This window comes from Vollenhovia emeryi, unplaced genomic scaffold, assembly GCF_000949405.1.
Source record: "Vollenhovia emeryi isolate VEMERY1.0 unplaced genomic scaffold, V.emery_V1.0 DF939121.1, whole genome shotgun sequence".
NCBI lineage: Eukaryota > Metazoa > Arthropoda > Insecta > Hymenoptera > Formicidae > Vollenhovia > Vollenhovia emeryi.
Window position 1 is genome coordinate 1336923 of NW_011967245.1, and position 17704 is coordinate 1354626.

At 40.9% G+C, this 17704-nt stretch overlaps 1 protein-coding gene across 3 annotated transcripts in view; it reads right to left on the reverse strand.

Moving 5' to 3' along the window:
- LOC105570183 (ETS-like protein pointed) overlaps positions 1-17704 on the reverse strand; it is a 137373-nt gene that overhangs the window by 111947 nt on the left and 7722 nt on the right. For all 3 annotated transcript variants that reach the window (XM_012027190.1, XM_012027189.1, XM_012027192.1), the window contains 2 exons: positions 14203-14312; positions 3824-4031 (listed from right to left, as the gene is read on the reverse strand). In XM_012027190.1, the coding sequence (XP_011882580.1) occupies positions 3824-4031; positions 14203-14307 (313 nt within the window). In that variant the 5' untranslated portion in view covers positions 14308-14312. The remainder of the gene's footprint in view (positions 1-3823; positions 4032-14202; positions 14313-17704) is intronic.

The window sequence follows — 17704 nt, forward strand, 5'->3', positions numbered from 1 at the left end:
CCCCCCCCGTGTATTAGTTAACTACCAAGAGGTTGGAAAAACCGGCCTTAGGACGTAAAATGTTAAACAATTTACAGATCTGATATGAAATAATAGCGTAAGTAAAACGAAAACTAATGTCGACAAATTGTGTGATTTCAGTATTGAATATAATCGGCAATTCATTTCACGCTCCAGTTGAAGTATTGTTAATGACTGTATAGGTGCGGTGACTAAACTTTCCGCAAAGTTCCTTGGCCCGTCTCGCACGGTATTTGCCATTCGAATTCATATTTATGAGACAACATTTCTTTACGAGGACGCGAGGGAGCGAGAGCCGAATTTATCACGCTGTTACATTCGCGACACGGATGCGTTACGTTCTACGGTGTGCAGCGACAACGACATATAAGAAGCGTAAAACAAATCTCTCGCCATCGCGTCAATGTCAGGATAGACAATGGCTATTTGCATAAAACATTCTGAGCATCGACTACCATCGATGGCAGCGTGTCGTAAACGAAGATCGAACGTTCGATCATGTGACAATAGTCGTATTGGAGATTGTTATTGAAAAAAAAGCAAGTGGAAAGATTATGACCGCATAAACATCGGAAAATTCGCAGAGAACAATTGTGGCGATGATTAAGATACTTGAATAAGCCGGTTTTCTACTTCCTTCTAATACCAATGAATTAATAAAAAATAATTATGTCTCTCCAATAACATTTTGTTGTAACTATTAAAAGAAAGCTGTTTATCGTATTTCAAAATATATCACATTTCTTTTCATTTTTGTCAGCTGTAAAAGAATTCTAGTAAATCTTGAGGGGTAAACACATTTCATTTGAGTATCGCAAAGGCAAAGAATCGCGTAATTTATTTTAAGCGTTAATCACGAAGTAGACATCACGAGTTAAATACGTACTGAACTAATATTGAAAGTCATTAACCATTCGCGACGTAACGTGCGGCCGCGTAGTGGCTTACCAGGTGTTCAGTAGCCTGAAATTGGGCAAATTAACGCGCGTGAGAGACGGATCAAATATTGATTGTTGACCGACGAGTATCAACGAATTCATTTTTGAACGACTTCAACTGTTCAATTATTTGCGCGCGTATAGATTCCACGGCACGGCATTAAACAGAATCGCGGGCGATTCATGCCCGCCGGAAAGTTAAATGAAACGCGATAAATCGGCCGGTTAATTATACGCGATTTACGCGCTTAAGTTGCGTTATTACACGGTCGTTATTACGGCATAGTCGGTTACTGTCCGATTGATATCCCACGCTCGTATCCACGGTATTGCTTACGTTCTAATTGCTAATTGCGTGGGATATGTTTTCACTTTATAGGTAGATTTCTAACCGCCCTGCAACATTAAACAACGTCAATCTCCGTTTAATAGGTTTAAAATAGGGCAAAGGAAAGATGTGAGGATTAAAATAAAATCTTTATAGCGTTTTTCTGTGTGCTGAATATCGCACAATGCAATACTGAAGCTCTAAAGATATTTTTAACATTCTTTGCAGATGATTTATAAATTTGTTTCGTGTATATTTAAATGAAGATTGTTTCAACGGGCACGAATAAAAAAGTTATACGAAAGTATCATAGCATTTTTTCTTCAGGCGAAATAGAGGAGGATATATTCGAATATAGATTAAAATAAATTAAATACTACGTGCTGCAGTAATATTTCTTTCTGTGATAAAACCGACGTCTTCCGGCTCTTAAAAAGTCTAAAGGACATTGAACAATTCCAATAATGGTACGTTCATCAAGCAATTTAAATGCGATCTTTCCTCTCTTCTTGCCGTAAGTACTTAGTCGCTTCTCTGCGCCGCCTACGAATGTTTTAATATCATCGATTCGCAACGCTGATAAGCGCGCAAACGATTCAATCAATAAACGCCGCCGATAGATCGTGCAACTCTTTAGAGAGCGTGGTTTATTATCTGTCTACTCCCCGGATAGTAAACCTAAATATTTATAAATATGATTCACGGGTCGTTGCGCAAGTTTAGAAAAAAGCGCGGATCAGTGGAAAAAATGCCCCTCGAAGTCGGATAAGAGCGGCTAAATGGGTGGGGGCGACGCGACGCGACGCGTCCGATGCGTACGCGTAGCCTCATACACGCGTCCGAAAGAGAATGGAAGGCGGGGGCGTTCAGTGGGGGGGCTTTAATGAGGATGCTGCTGATTATCCAATTCGTAAATTCTCGCTACATTTTGATCGCGCACGACGAGCCGCGAGTAACAAGGATGACTCGCACTCGCCACTCGACGCTATACATTCGTCCTAGAAAATTTCGATTTTCAGCGTGACGGGGGGCCCACTTTTCTGCCCCGTTAACGAGTTAATTACTCGCGAGCTACTCGGAGGCGTTAAAACGACGAAGATGCGAAATGTAGACCCTAGTAGAGCAACGTAGGCCCAATACAATCAAATATTGGGCCAATGTTTAGCCACTGCACTGTGCTATAAATAGTAGGGGCATCCACATTGTTCTGTGTTGCAACATTCACTAGGTTTGCTGCACAAAACGCATACAGTTGTCTCCACTACTTATCATACCAATGTGGGTACGACAACCACACATATAGCTGTCCCAAATATTACTATTTATTGGGGTTGTGCCTAATTAGACATGTGGTAACCATATCGGTCTCTCCGTGTAAAACTAATATTCTTTATAAGACATACAGTGCCGGTCTTTCTTTTCTGAAACTCAACTTTATTCGTTCGTGCAATTGCAAGTTTGATTTTCCGTGCGCGTAGGCGCACAGGCGCGAGAGAAGCCGCGCCATTACGTTAAGTCTTACGCTTATCGAGGGGAGAAATGTTTTGTCTCAAATCGATGCGGAGCAATACTTGAACTAGCAAAACAGCAGTTTGTTTAGAAAAATTTTCGCGTATCAGAATAACGGTAAATATCCGGCTGTCTTGTCTGATATCGCGCATGAGGCACGATACAGCTCTCGCGCGATCTAATTGAACGAATCATATACGTGTGAGTGCGGCGAGCGCAGCTAGTGCTCGAATTATGCAGGCGTCATCGGATGTAAGTGTACCTTTAAGTGTCTGGATCCGACCGTTAACACAACACTATATCGGAATCGTGGTCGATCGTATTTCACGGGGCGACGCGCGAAAGAGCTGATTTCACTGTTCCTCGCATTATCGCTCTGTCCCTTTTATCATTCCGAGAAACGCATCGATATCGTTATGCCAAACAAATAAATACGGGAATATAAGGGAATACTTTTCGCAACGCTCGATGTTCCCGGACGGAGACATGAGCGAGCGGTTTCCAATTAGGGAATGTCCGCCAGCTTCTTTTAGGTGGCAAACAGCTTTTAAACTCGGCAAAATCATTCCACGCCCGCGAACGGCCGCTTAATGGGAATATTAAACTGGACGATTATTACGCCGTCTGGGTAGTCTCGCAAATTTTTCTTACGCCACTGGCACGCGCTTTATTAGCCACGCGATAAAATGTACACTAATCTGGATTATTGTGGAAGTTTGAGAAAAAAAGTTTTCTCAAAATCCATTAAATATTTAAATACTTAGAAGAAGTTTCTTCAACAAATTCAGACGTATTTACGAATCGCTCTTTTATCCGCACGTATTTTCAAAATAATAATGTCCACGATTCAAGGATTCAAGGATCAGCCCATTTGCATCTTTTTCGTAAAAGAGGCACGTTGATTAGCTACACATTTCTCGAAGCTAGAACTTGGACGTAGTTCTCGGATCGTGGACACAAGGCTGTATAGAAGCTACGCTTCTTGAGCGTTCGAGAAGACAAGCATATTGGGATTGGAAAGACTCACCTAAGGAGCTTTCCTGATCCGAGAGGTCCGACAGGGAAGGCACCTTCTGCATCGAGGTGACTCTGCTAGAGAGATTCGGCGGTATATCTTCTTCCTCGGCGTCGGAAGTCATCTCTTGCTTCAACAACTTCGCCATCACTGTCAACACACCGCTACCATCGTTGATGCCGTTGGCTCCCAGGAAGCTACCCATCCTTGGGAGGTCGCGCTGGTAAATAAATAACATATATATATCATTAATTCGCGCTGACACGCCCGCCTTTATCTATGTAAAAAACTTTGCCGCGAGATATACGTTGCGTATCTTTTTACAGTAAAATGCAGTGATATGTTTTTGTCATGTGTTTGTCGTTTAAATTTAGCGGCTTCATCTAAAATCGCACTAAGGTTTCCACGTTTCGATGAAAAGACAAAGTTCGTGAAAACTGTTCGGGGAAAGAAGAGATCTGTCCGTTGAAAAGTAAAAGAAACGAATTAGAAAGATAACCGGTTCGCCGCCGAAGGAGGAGGAAGCAGCGTGCATGCGTTATTCGTTGAGGAAGAAAGGAGTAAAGAGGGGGAACGCAGCTCTCGGAGCGGAAAAAGAATGGAGAGAGTGCTCGTGCCGGCGATAGTCACGACTCGCTTGACCTTCGTATGAAAGACTCCAAGTTGAATGAAGTGTCGCGAGATGGAATGACGCAACAGCGTGTAATGCGCGTGATCTAGTACTACGAGGAATCAATGAACGTGATTCGTACGGAAGACATTCAAATTGTCATTTAATAATCCTCGATGGTCTGTGAGACCGATCGATTTCAAAAATTTATGAAGAAACCTGAACGTTGTCGAAGTAATTGTAATGTTTTTACAAAATTTGATAAGAGCATAGTAAATGAACAACGTTAGAAGATGTGTAAGAAAATAGCTCTCTCTTTCTCTCTTATAATTTTTAAATCTAATATTATATGTATATTATGTATGTGTGTATTTCATATACAAAATGTAGAGAAAAGTCCTCTGTTATGAGATGGGATTCTAATATGAGCTAGTAGGTTTTCAACGTCCAAATTCAATCACAAATCTTTTTTCGCAACGAATACACGATCTAACAATTTTCCACTAAACAGAATTCACTCTAAGGGCAACAAATTCACGGTGAAACCAACAGACGATGCCAATTAATTTAGCAGAAACTCCGTTATCTCATAGCAGGAGTCTATCTCATAATGGGGAACTTCCCCCTTTATATTAATTAATATATAATCTTCGTTGTATTTTTTACAAGTGTAAAATATGTACTTATCGTATACACTTATTCTTTCTATCGTGTTTGATTTAAGATAATACAGTTTCTGGTAAGGGAGAACGATCCGAACACGCTAATAACGCACGATTAAGTTCGAACTCGTACAACGATCCCTCTGTATTGCACGATAATTATTCGTTGGGCTATCAGTGGTAACGAGCTGACAACACGTGTATATAGATAAATAGAAAGCGCGATCTCGAGTCCCGTCACGTTCCATTCCGCGCCTTTCCTCCCTGCTTCTTCTCTCTTTCTACGTTCACGTATCTATCGGCCTATCTCTTCCTCTTTCGTCGCCGGTATTCGACGCTGAATGGAGATCTATTCATCGCGAGGCAATAGTACGTGACCGAGTCAACCATTGACGGGCGAGCCGTCTATAAGCGATGGGTATTTCTCAGACGCGACCATGCTAGTCGAGCCGAGATGGTTATCTACGAGACAAAATGGCCGAATGGTAATGCGGGCAATTCGAAAATCGTGCTGTTTCGTCGCCAACATTGACCGCGACCTTCCTCGCAAATCTTTGCGCAAACTTTTATCTCCGCCAAGCGAAGCCAGTACGGAGAGCAAGAGTATCAGACACACAGATCCTACGAAAATACACCTCGCAATTAAATAGCAGACGACGAGAGGTGTGTGTGTGTGTGAAGCTGGCGTCTCATTTCGTGGAAAATCACTAATTGTTGAGAGTTCTGACTCCCTTTCTAATAGTTCTAGAGTCCCTGATACATTAAACACATAGTTCTGGCTTTCCACTGCATAGACCTGTGTAAAAAATACTGAAATACGTTCAGAACTGTGCGAGAACTGTTTGTATAAGGAACTCCGTCATTTCGGACAGCAAATCATCCCTATCTGCCTTAGACATTTTTCGGGCAGTATTAATTTAAAAAAAAATTGTTTATCGGTTCTACTGCATAGAACTCTGTAGAAAACGCTTAAGTATGTTCGGAACTATGCGAGAACTATTTGTAGAAAGTCAGAACTCTGTTATTTCGGACAGCAAATCACCTTTGTCTCCATGAGGATATATTTGTGGAGTGATAAAAATTGTTTAAATTATAAAAACTATGTTTCTTTCGCCAGAACTCTTTCTAGAACTATTGTAGAACTGAAAATTCTAGCAGAAATGACTAAGAAATCATCCAGGGACAAAGTGATTTGCAGCGTGAGGTTAGCATCTCAGTTTGCACCTTTCAAGTTTTTGGTCTTAAAAGCCAGAACTATGTGTTTAATGTATCAGGGACTCTAGAACTATTAGAAAGGAAGTCAGAGCTCTCAACAATTAGTGATTTTCCACGAAATGAGATGCCCAGCTGCACACACACCGACGAGATTTTCGGACCTGTGCACTTTGAGGCTCTAGAGAAATCTGTTAATTCCGTATCAGATACTAACGCGACCTCTGCCACGACGCGACCTTCGCACGGTATCAAATTTACGAGATAAGAAATACCGGGCGCGAGAGCGACTCGATGACGAATTCTGCGAGGGAGGTCGCGGTACGTTATTACGGAATTTCAAGAGCGGCACGCACGCTCGTTTCTCACCGCGGCAAAAATAGAGCTCAAGGCGTGTATTCTCAATAATACACTGATAGAAAAATATATAGTGTTTGAAACTATAATAATTGCATAGTAAAATAACACAGCCCCACAAAGAAAAATTTGTCTGAGCCTAAGGCCAGACAAGTGTATTCTTATGTATTTTGACCCGTTGAATCTGAATCCGAGGTCAGAATTGAACAGTTACTAGCTTTAACCTCTCTAATCTAAAAAAAAACTCATAATTTCATGAAACGGGCACTTTTGCTGAACTGCTTGTGATACCGGACTCTTTTACTCTCAGAGATTCTGTGCGATTAAGAAATGTTACATGGTTGTTGATGTTTTGGCTTAGAAATTGCAAATCAAGAAAGCAATTGGGTTCCCCAAAAGATATGTAATTTTTGTCATAAAATGTTGCAAAAAAAGAAAGTATCACCGAGGGGAAAGAAACGTAAGAGAAAACCATTGCACAGAGTCTTTGCTGAAGAGTCTAAAGCTAGTGATTGTTCAATTCTGACCTCGGATACAGATTCAGCGGGTACACAAAATACATAAGAATACACTTGTCTGGTCTTAGACCCAGCCATATCATAAGTTGCATGGACCAATTGTGTCCATGAGAACATACATTGTTAGGTCAACCATAACTTACGTAGTTGAAAGAATTATATAAATGTGGTTGGCTCCTAAAATAACTATAAATTATAATGAGATTGTGATAACTGCAACCACTTTCTCTGTCAGTGTAGTCTTTTCAGACATGTAAATCTATTCGGGCCACGCAGAGGGAAACTTCGTCCGGCGAAGAGGGAGAACGAAATCAGCGAGCGCAGCGCCGGCTGATCCGAGAATATCGCGAGATAAGTTACGTTCAATCGGGCACGGTTGGGAGAGCAAATTCATTCAGGAGTGGCATTATCAATTTGCGATTGCGATTTGTTGCTCCTTCTCTCCTCACGAGCGCGTGAACTTTGCGTAGCTTTATGTAACCGCCGCGTCCGCCCAAAGAGTTTTAATTCATATCAGACCCAGCGGATGTAAACTGTTTGCGAACACACGATAAGCTTGATACAATCTATACATTTCGCTTTGCATAACAAAGTGAGCTGAAAAAAAAACAGATATTGATTGGTGGAGCGTGGTGCGCGCGTCCGAGGTCGTGGGAACATTTCGACGGTCAAAGCGCGATCCGCACGTTTGAAATATACCACGCTCTTTTGAAGCGAAATCCGCGGTAACGAATGCTATCTATCACTCCGCGATAAAATAATATTACGAATTAAACAGTGCAACGTAATTAAATAAGATACAACATCTGGTAGCCTCTTTCTTTCTTTAGTACGCAAGTATCAAGCACGACGGCCAATTATCGTATCTAGACATTCCATTCACAAATATTTTCCCTACAGATAACGCGGGTTTCTCTGTATTCGGCATTCCAGGTAAGCGGGGCTACATGCACGGTAATATTTAAGCGGCGAATACTATCGATGAATGGAAGTATCAGGCATCGTCTTGGTGCAAACGTCATCCGCGCGTTGCACGCGCTCCGAGTCGCCGAGCGATAAGATAAATTTTACATCGACATCAGACGGCGAAGTGCCATGCGTGTTGTTTGTCGTCGACTTCGCTTTTAGTAAGATGTCCGATAAAATAGATGAAAAAGAAGAGGGGGCGGGGGGGGACACGCGAGACAGATCAATGGACATATGTAATGTAGGAAACGCGCGGATTTTTCCGTACTTTTTCCCCTCCCTCGAGATACGTGATTTATCTGACGAGTGTTTTTCCCGATTCATTTGAACTCGGGTTCCGCCGAGGCGGACGATAATCGTAATCCCCGATCGCTACGTAGCACATAAATTTAATACCGATTTCATGTCACGGCTGGAATGCTAATATTACTCGTCACTGAATGTAATTTATGCTAATACCTACGTCACGTACGTGTGCAATTACGTCTATATTGCAAACATGTGTTTAATCGAAAAGCGCGAACAACGTAATTCGACCCAGTGCATTTCACGTATCGCAGCGAGGATGTCGCACGTGTGTTACGTAATATTTGCGAACGGCAACGGCAATGTAGCCCAGTGGGCCTGCACGACGTTTTATCTTAGATCGCGTCGCGCCGATAAATAATTGACTAATGAAGCCGTTAATAGAGCCGCTCGTTAATGAACGCCGCGTGAACAGGTGCGTTTCATGGCGGCCGCGTGGAAAGTGAACCTGCGGACAATGCCGAGAATGCGCCAGGCGAGTGAGTAAACGTGCAAAGTGCGCACGTTAGATACTGATCAGGTAACCTGACTGAAAGAAAGACACCGAGGGCCAGACAGGGCGATTTATGCCCGACACGTGGCGATATTGATGTAATTATTTCGGGATGTTGCTCGATAAAAATAAGATAAGGCTTGCTGTCGCGACGTATTCGAGGAAACAACGGCGCACGCTCGGCAGAGAGATTTTCTCAATCATTCGCTCGATACACTCCAACAATTGGAAGAGTGATTCTTACCTCTGCCTTCATCAGGATATCGTAGAAACTAATGAACTCTTCTCGGAACTCTGCAACCAGCATGTCAAACTCTATCCCAATGTTAGCCCGCATGATTAAATATTATGTACTTAGTTCGACGGAATTGCGAAGTGGTTTCCACGAAATAGTTGGATGCAACGGCGACTCGAGAGATTTTCTTTCTGGGGTTAGTTCTGAATGAATGGAGACGAACGTCGACTAAAGTCAATGGCACACGATACTACTTTGTCTGCTGGGAAGTTTTGCGAGAGCCAATAACGATGCAGAGTTTTCGACAGGTGGGTGGTTTCGACGTTTGAGGTGGACTTGAGGCGAAATCCTGATTGGCTGTCGTAAGAAATCTGGTAGACAAAATAGTATCGTGTGCGTTGGGTTATGTGACTAACCAAATTGTAGACTCCTCTTTGCGGACAATGGTATCCGTAAAATACCTTTTTAGTCACGAAGCATCCTTCGAAACCAGTTTTAGTGGCACTTTAAGCGAGAAAAAAGAAAGACAAAACGAGGACCACAGATTTTACAACTAGTGATTTCTAATTAATATCCACTGGATTTGTTAAAACTCGATACGATCTATTTCAGGTTGGAGACTTCGATAAAAGATAAAAATAGAAAATCACATAACACGTTAAGCCTATTGGCAATACATAATGGACATCGCTTCGCGAGAGAATCGTGGATGAGCCGCACAATAATATTGCCATAATTAAAAGGAAGCAAACGGAAAACAACGATGCGATATTGCGAAAAGCAGGTTTATTCTCGCGTTGGATTGCCGGCCTGGATATCTTATCGATTACGCTGATTAATTAATCGGTCAGACGTTGCTATACGATTATATCCACCTCGAATGCAAGCGAAATTAAATTAAAGAACAGCCCATTCACGACTCGCATTAATAGCTTATCGGAAAAATCAATGCCGCAGCGTTCCTCCCGCTTATAATATCGGCGCTGCGAGCTTATATTTAAAAAATAACAAATTGCATTGTTTATACAACCGCGGCTGGATTATCTATGAGACCCGACGAATCTTCGCTCCGGGGTTGTGATTTATGTATAAAATTCCCGATGATAATCAAATTATACGCATTTAAATCGTGGGACAAATTGCATCCGCATCAGGCTGTGCCTTCTGCGCTACTGAATGTAATATAACATTTTATATTTTGCAATAATCCTTGTCGATGATGTAAGCTGCGACAGCAAACGAATTTTCCACAGACTCCGAATTAAATAATTTTAGTCGAATATGCAGCTGAATTACGTTCATTCAGACAATCGCGAAACAAATATATTTATGAGTGGGCACGTGCAAAAGGATTTTGTAAAGAGTCGAGAATGCATGTAGTCCAGTAAAAAATACGGAAAAAGGAGGGCTGCTTAGAAAAAATTGCAACACAATGTTTTATTACATCATTGTGTTCAGAAAAATATACTGAGCAACATATCCAAATTCCGCCATTTTCTTGCTATCCCTGTTTTTTATTAACAATTTATAAACAAATTCCCTTTTCTCCACAAATACGATGAATTTCGAAATTTTTGTAGAGATCAAAGTTGTAGAGCAGACAATTATCTACAAAAAAATGTTCTTCCGAATTTTTTGAAATATCTCAAATAATATGAGATATTTCGAAAAAAACCTCGTGAGAACATTTTTTGTAGACATTTGTCTGCTCTACAACTCTGATCTCTACAAAAATTTCGAAATTTATCGTATTTGCGGAGAAAAACAAATTTGTTTATAAATTGTTAAATAAAAAACATACTTAGGGATAGCGGAAAATGGCGAAATTTGGATATGTTGTTCGGTATATTTTTCTGAGCACAACGTAATAAAAGCTTGTGTTGCAATTTTTTCTAGGTCTAATCGTATTCTCACTGGACTAATGCATGCAGCGAAGGAAGCGGATGAACCGCGCCCACACTTAATTCGAGATCGATGCCTGAGTTTTCAGTCGTTAAATCAGTTAGCTAATTGCCGCCGTTGAAACAATCGTAACGGTCTACTTTAAGCGTTCAAAAGATTGCGCAACAAGAAGAAACGATGGAATTAAAACTACATTGTAAAAGGAAATGGCGATAATTCCAAGCAACGTCTGGAACATTAGTTATCGGGATAAACGATGTTTAACGTCACCTTTCGCATCGCGTGTTGCGAAAAATGATCGGGGAAAATATGGATTCGAAGGCGAGAGCGCAAAATGACACACGTGCATGGACGAGGTCGCGTGACGAACGAAAGAGTCGCCGAGCTCGCCGTGAAAAAAATCCAACGACTGTCAAAATGGCCGAGGAGCCACAAATATGTACAGCATATAGAATGAGGGTTAACTACGCTCGAAGTGAGCGGCGTACTGCGTCGCGGCGTTTTATAAATAATGCGTTAAATAGAACTAAAATTACGTTGTCCCTTTATACCTCTTTGCCGCTACGCACACAGAAAGCAAAGAGCGGCTAGAAGGCCAAGAATGGAAGGCGTGGGACGCGCATGCACTAGCTGCGAGGCGCATGAGCCACGTGGGTAGCGTGTAACAAAAATATTATAACGAACGATGAAAGACGATGCAATAATAGCGCCCGGTGTTTAATAGATGGGAAAAAAGTAAAAATACGCGAGACGTCGCAAAACGGGGAGGGAAACTGGATCCAGTCATGCCTCCCATCCTTTCTCCCGTATGGAATAAAAGTGAAATATGAGTATAAAGCATATACGCGACGAAAGAGAGAGAGAGAGAGAGAGAGAGAGAGAGGGGGGGATCCGAAGTGACGCGGCTGGAGCTACGTTATGAGCGTCGCCGTCGCTTTTGCTGTTGCAGTTGCATCGGAAGGTGAGGGAAAAAACCCGAGGAACGAAACTGGTGTGTAGGACGACCGAGTTGCCGCATCGCAACGTGGTGCGGCAGGCAAATGTGTGACGTAGGCAAGGAGATCAACGGTGCGTGCATGCGACTAGAACGGCCAGAGAGGCGCATGCAGAAGGTCTGGCTGCACGATGCGGGAAGGGATGCTATTTCTGGCGGCTTAGGTTTCCCTTTCTCCTCCCCTGTACGTCGCATTTCCTCCCGCGCACGACGCCACGTCTCGTTTCTCTCGGCCTGTACCTACACCGATTTCTACGTTTCTACGATTCAAGCCGGCGTGGTCTCGTCGATTATCGGAGTGTAAACTTTACTCTATCGGAGTGCAAAAGCTTTTTATACGAAAACTCGGAGGACCGCTCGCCGCTCCCCTTTCCCTTTATTCAGCGAGCGAACAATTTTACTTCATCTGCACGAGCCGTTTTTACAAATATTTAAGGCTGAAGTTGAATGTCGCTTAAACGAGCTTTTAATGTAAACGACTCGGCTTAATCTTTGAAAAGTCAAAAGTGTACTTAAAACAGTTAATTTTAACTATGTTTTTGTATACTTACTCTTGAAAATATTCCAACCTCTGCAAATTAATAAATGTGCAGAATACATTTTCTGTCTTCTATCTTGGTCGTGTCAATTAAATTATTCGATATTGACATTTTTAATAGAAAATTCAACAGAGCATTTGTTACATACCAGAGTCTTCGCGCAAGAGTAATCAAACTATTCGTGAATAAAATTCATATCGTTATTGTAATTGGTAAAACACAGAAAATATAAAAAACTGCTAACAGTTTAGTATGTTACTTAATATTTACTGAATGTCGTAGGCTTTATTAAATTATTATTGTAAATATCTTAATATAACGCGAACAAATATGCGTCGGAACGTGAGACTGAAAGATAAAGAAAACTCGAAAAGTAATCCTTGCGCGCTTTAACTTTCAGGAAACATTTTAATAAAAAGAAAAGGAAAATTTAGAATTGAGAAATATATATTATTTCTATAATTGTTCAGATCGGTATTGCTTACTGACCGATAAATCTTGGTCAAATTGAAAATATGAAGACATAAAATCTCGGAGCTCTACGATTTTTCGTATAAAAAAAACTCTGGTCTTTAATAGATTTTGCATTTGCAAAGTTGTAAGAAGATCTGATCGCGAAGAGTCGCGAATGGTTACAGCAAACTTTTACAGAGACGCCACGCTTTACAGAGCGCCGCGAGCTCCTCGAAGAGTCAATCGGTGGAAGAAACCAAGACTCTCGGGGTCTCGACGCAACTCTTGTTCACTGCCTCGCAACGTACGAATCAGCGGCGACCAGATGCGTTCGGCTTCGCTGAGCGATGGGCAGAGAGTCGGAGAGAAAAGAGGAGAAGGTCCAGAGAAGAGAGAAAGAGAAGAGAAGAGAGAGAAGGGGGGAGAAGAGGGGAGAGAGAGAGAGAGAGAACAAGAGAGAAGCAGAGGGCAGAGGCGAGACGGACGAGGGTCAATCGGTGACAGAGAGATGAAGGCTGAAGGCGCGTGGGGGGATAGCGAGGGGAGGAACGCGAGGGGAACCGAGTGCCGGTTCTACGTTCATTCATAAAACGAAGGCGGAGAGCGACAAGGAACGAATTGTTAGTGGCACTCGCACAATCACCGGCTCGGCCAACGCGCTCTCCGCTTGCCAACGCGGCGCGTCGTCTCTCACGCGGCTGCCACTGCTTGGACAATTATTCGACAGAGTTTTACAATTTCTTTCTTGTCGAACTGAAATAAAGGATCTTTACAGGCGACCTCGCGAGCTGTCGCGAATCTGCGATTTAAAACGAACGTACCAAGACGCGTCGGCCTAAATAATATTTAGTCGGTCTAAATAATAAATTAATATAGCGTCGTTATTTAGAATCGTTTTGGTTTGAAGTTTATTTAATGCAAGATCCGAATAACGCAAATAATTGCAGAAAATTGTAGATCATTGCTGTTGATATTTGAGAAATGTATGAAAATCGATCGTGCGAAGTATTTCCTTTCAATTTTGCAATTTCCAACTTTTGAGTGCATTTGTCGGTGTTTACTTTGAAGTACAAAGCACGAAGCAAAATATGATACATTTCCTATGCATACATTTTGTGCATCATTAGTTGAAGTGTTGACTCACCTTTATGGATCTGTGGTCAATGGGATAGCCGCTCTTTCTGGTCCCAGGACTCTCTTCATAGAAGTCCTGTTCCTCCTCGTAGTCGTACAGGGATTCCATGTCCATTCTGACTGTAAGGGAAATTACCTATTAATTACATAATCACATGGTACCGCGGCAAAATAAGCACTGATATGCAAATGTTATTCAAATTATCGCGTGAACCAACGCACGCAAGGAGAAACATGGATTAAATTTTCGGGCTTGCGTGGTTCTTTGCCTGGATCACATGACACGACGTCCCAATTATAATTTTATACCGACTTCGCCGGCTTGGCACGATATTCTGGTTCGCGGGATACATTTATTTATCAACCGCTAAATAGTCCGCTTTTAGGTACGCGGTCGATACCGTCCGGCAAAGAACGAGCCGTCGTAATACGAGTGAGGTGAATATTTTAACAATCAGTAATTATATCACTTCGTCTTACAAATTAAATCGGTAATGCAATACATATAAAATATTTTAGCAGTTTTTAATTTTTATGACTGATCCTTAAATAAACTTTAAATTTCTTTTCTCAAATCGAAAAACTCTCCGACGGCTCGTATGTAATTTATGTTCTTTTGTTACTTAAGTAGTAAATTAGATTAAGATTAGAAAGCGCAAATAAAATTAAAAATGCAACTGGTACAATAAAAATGGCGTTTTTTCGTTCACATTAAACAATGTGTAATCGTAAATTTAACCAGTTTTAAATTTCTGAAATTTTTTAAATCTTTACTTTCGTAAAACGATTTACACTGAGTCCTAATCAGTGTGTCATGCATATTGAATTAATAAAACCTACAAAAGGAAGAAAAAAAGAATTAAAATCGCGGACAGCAAAGAAAAATAAATAAAAGTAAAGAGGTGAGGAACAGTAACAAAAGTTTTTGACTCTGGACGTGATTAACTTTCACGAGAGACTCGTCTCCGAGATGTTACTTTTTACATATTTTATACAGACTATTTAATTTTTCACTATTCATTACACGAATTTATTGCGACGTCAATCTATCTGGATATCATTTAAAGTGATCTAATGAAGAAGTTAAATTTGTGTATTAATTGGAAGGAAGCTATTGTCTCAGATGGGACGAAGCGACGCGCAAGAGGTATTCGAATCCGTCGAGGCGAAGATCAGGTTACTCCGGCTGGAACCCCAGCCGCCAGATGGTAGACGGAAAACTGTTGGGCTACCTCGACTCTCACGACCCTTTACACGCAGCCTAAATACGTCTACAAGAAGTTCCAAAATACACGGACGACAAAAGACGGAGGTTCTTTATGGTGGCTCCTGCACGAAGGAGCGGTTAGTATGGGTGCTTTAGTGGGGCCCCTTTGATTTTCATAAATTTGTATCACTTTTTTCATGTAAAAAAACAACGCTTAATGCATTATTGATCAAATGCATTGATATATGCCAGGTTATATGTGCACATTTAAAAACATATCTAAAAATATGTGATATTGTCAAGTCTCAAAGGGCTGTCAAACTCCCTCAAAACATTGTATCTTTTGACTTTACTAATAAATATTTGCCTGCAGAGGTCCGTGACGTCGTACACTTAATAGCACATTTGAATCCTTGTGACATTTATTATGTTCATCTCGTTTCTTGTTAAGATCAACTTTTTCTATAAAATAATATTAATCCTCAAAGTGCTTCTGCGAACAATCAGCCCATAATCCCTATTCCAGTGAACGCCAAGTAATAGTTACATAATATCAATATTATAATTTCCTACTTAACAATGTAAATGTAACATAACGCCCATATTATATTACATTTAGTTAAGTAGGAAAATATAATATTGATGTTACGTAACTGTTACTTGGTGTTTGCTGGAATGTTAAAAAATACAACCTTAACATTTTTCTTAATTTTATCGGTGACCGGGTCTGAAATCTCGCGTACCGATAGATAAAATTTGCAACTACAGTGTACTTAAATTTCAATTTTTTCTACTTTTGGTCGGTTTATGCAGGAGCCACCAAAGCGGATATTTTTGCGTAATGCCGATCATGTCTGTCCAGATTATAATTCTTATCGCTCGTGTAAAAAAAAAATGATATGGCTCGCAAGTATTGAAGATATCGTTTGATATCGTTGGCACTTAATAATATTATACGCTACCATTGTTTACAAGCTTCATTACGTTGTACAATATTGACTATTTGCTATGTACGGCTTACAGCGAGTACCGCTCCTGAAAGAAACTATTAGTTTGAAGACTGTGGCTATCGTTATGTTATCAAAACTTATAAATAATAATAATACGCCTGATTAATACGTGACACTCGACGGCTTACACACTGTACAACGATATGCGCCCAACTAAACGCAAAATAATTGCTTCGCAGAGCAATACGATTTATCTCGCGAATTATCCCCTGCCGCGAAATTCGGCGATAAAAAGCTAATTAAAGCAGATTAGCTTATTTGCTACAGATCTTTCATAATCTCGATTATGATTATCGCAATTTTGATTAATATTTTTACGATAACGCCGCCGATAGAAGCATGAGTCTGCCGATAACGGAGAAAATTCTCTTGAATCCAATTTGATAAATGATAAATCGCCGCGTATCTGGCACCCTGCGGCGTGAATATCCAAGCAACTCCAGTTATCGCGAGAAGGTCAAGATTAGACTCGAAACTGCGCGCATTATTACGATAACGTGTAGACGCTTACGCAGACCTAGTTTGGGGGACAATTGGCTGGGGGGGGGGGGGGCATATTCCATTATCATCCAGATATTTATCGGCGGAAATATCGTGTGTGGTTTTCAGAAACCGTTTACCGCGAATAGCAAAAGGAAAAAAAAATGAAATAGCCGTACAACATCATTACTGAAGCATCTCTCCGCGATTTTTAGGTTCCAAAATGGATCGCGTGAATAAATTCAAGTTGATAACGTTATCGCGTATTAATGAAATGGAACGTCATGTGATATGCCATTTGCTTCATTAGAGCAGACAATTATCACTGCAATAACACTCTCAAAGGGAGCTGCTCGTTTCGTTACCGATATCTTGAATTCGAGCCGCCATATCGCATATATTATTATTTTAATAACAATATTTTTGTAATAAGATAACAATACAATATCTATTACACAATTTATAATATATAAATTAGATATGAACTTTCTATCTTTGGATCGCATATAACTCGGATAAACACGGACATAAACTTTCGCATAATATTATCGCCGAATTTTACTTGTTTACTTTATCGATCCGCTTTCTCTACTTTACGCCTGTCGCCGATCTATCGAGTATATTTATTCGTTATCGAAACAAGTGTCCAGATAGATAACTGGTTTCAGGCGGTTTGAAAACCAGTTAGCAAATAAGCTGATCCAAAATTCGACATTATTTCTTTAACTCGCGTTTTTTTCCCCTGAAATTTTAACAGCGATTCAAGATGCAATGTCCAGGTTACACGTTGCATCACAATCCAAAGAGCAGCCTAA